Raw genomic sequence first — 1050 nt, forward strand, 5'->3', positions numbered from 1 at the left:
ATAGACTACACTATAGACTAGACTATAGACTATAGATTGGACTATAGACTAGACTATAGATTGGACTATAGACTAGACTATAGATTGGACTATATACTAGACTATAGATTAGACTATAGACTAGACTATAGACTTTACCCTATACTATAGATTAGACTTTGGGCCAGACTATATACTAGCTTGTAGATTAGACCATAGAATAGTATAATCTGTAGTCTATAGTCTTGTAGTTCATTGTTAATGCGTTCATTCTACTACGATCATACTACAAGATCATTATCTTTCTCTACTTTTTGTCTTTTTTTGGCAAAAAAAAGTAAAGATCTTAAGACATTCTACGCTATATACATTATTCATATTGACGTCAATGCTTTGTATACAAGATGTGTTGTTGTTTTGCTGATAATTATTGTCATTGTAGTAGTAAATTGTTTATCTATTGTTAACTTAGAAAACAACAACTTAGAAAAGAAATTCTTAAACACATTTTGAATCTCTAATTACAAAATAAAGCAAAACTACAAAATTTAATCCTAATTTATTTAATACATTATTTTTCTTTATAGCCCTCTGGTTGGCGTAAGATACGCAATATAGTACAATGGACTCCCTTCTTTCAAACGTACAAAAAGCAGCGCTATCCCTGGGTTCAATTGGCCGGTCATCAGGGAAATTTCAAGGCAGGACCCGAACAGGGTACAGTGTTGAAGAAATTATGTCCCAAGGAAGAGGATTGTTTTCATATACTAATGAAAGATGTTTTAAGACCCTATGTGCCGGAATATAAGGGTCAAGTTACCAGTGAAGATGGGGAGTGTAAGTTATTTCTTACAAATTCTTAAAATCTGAATATCTGAATATTTAAAATTCTTTCCTTAGTGTATCTCCAATTGCAAGATCTATTAAGTGATTTTTATCAGCCCTGTGTTATGGATTGTAAAATTGGCGTACGCACCTATTTGGAGGAGGAGCTGTCAAAGGCTAAGGAGAAACCTAAACTGCGCAAAGATATGTATGAGAAAATGATACAAATTGATCCGAATGCTCCCA

General features: G+C 33.0%; 1 protein-coding gene across 1 annotated transcript in view; it reads left to right on the top strand.

Moving 5' to 3' along the window:
* The window catches only part of LOC111684745, a 42617-nt gene that overhangs the window by 40557 nt on the left and 1010 nt on the right, over positions 1-1050 (top strand). Inside the window, exons 2-3 of the mRNA XM_046945917.1 lie at positions 567-816; positions 880-1043. Coding sequence (XP_046801873.1) covers positions 567-816; positions 880-1043 — 414 coding nt within the window. The remainder of the gene's footprint in view (positions 1-566; positions 817-879; positions 1044-1050) is intronic.

The sequence above is a fragment of the Lucilia cuprina genome, chromosome 3 (genome assembly GCF_022045245.1).
Source record: "Lucilia cuprina isolate Lc7/37 chromosome 3, ASM2204524v1, whole genome shotgun sequence".
Taxonomy (NCBI): domain Eukaryota; kingdom Metazoa; phylum Arthropoda; class Insecta; order Diptera; family Calliphoridae; genus Lucilia; species Lucilia cuprina.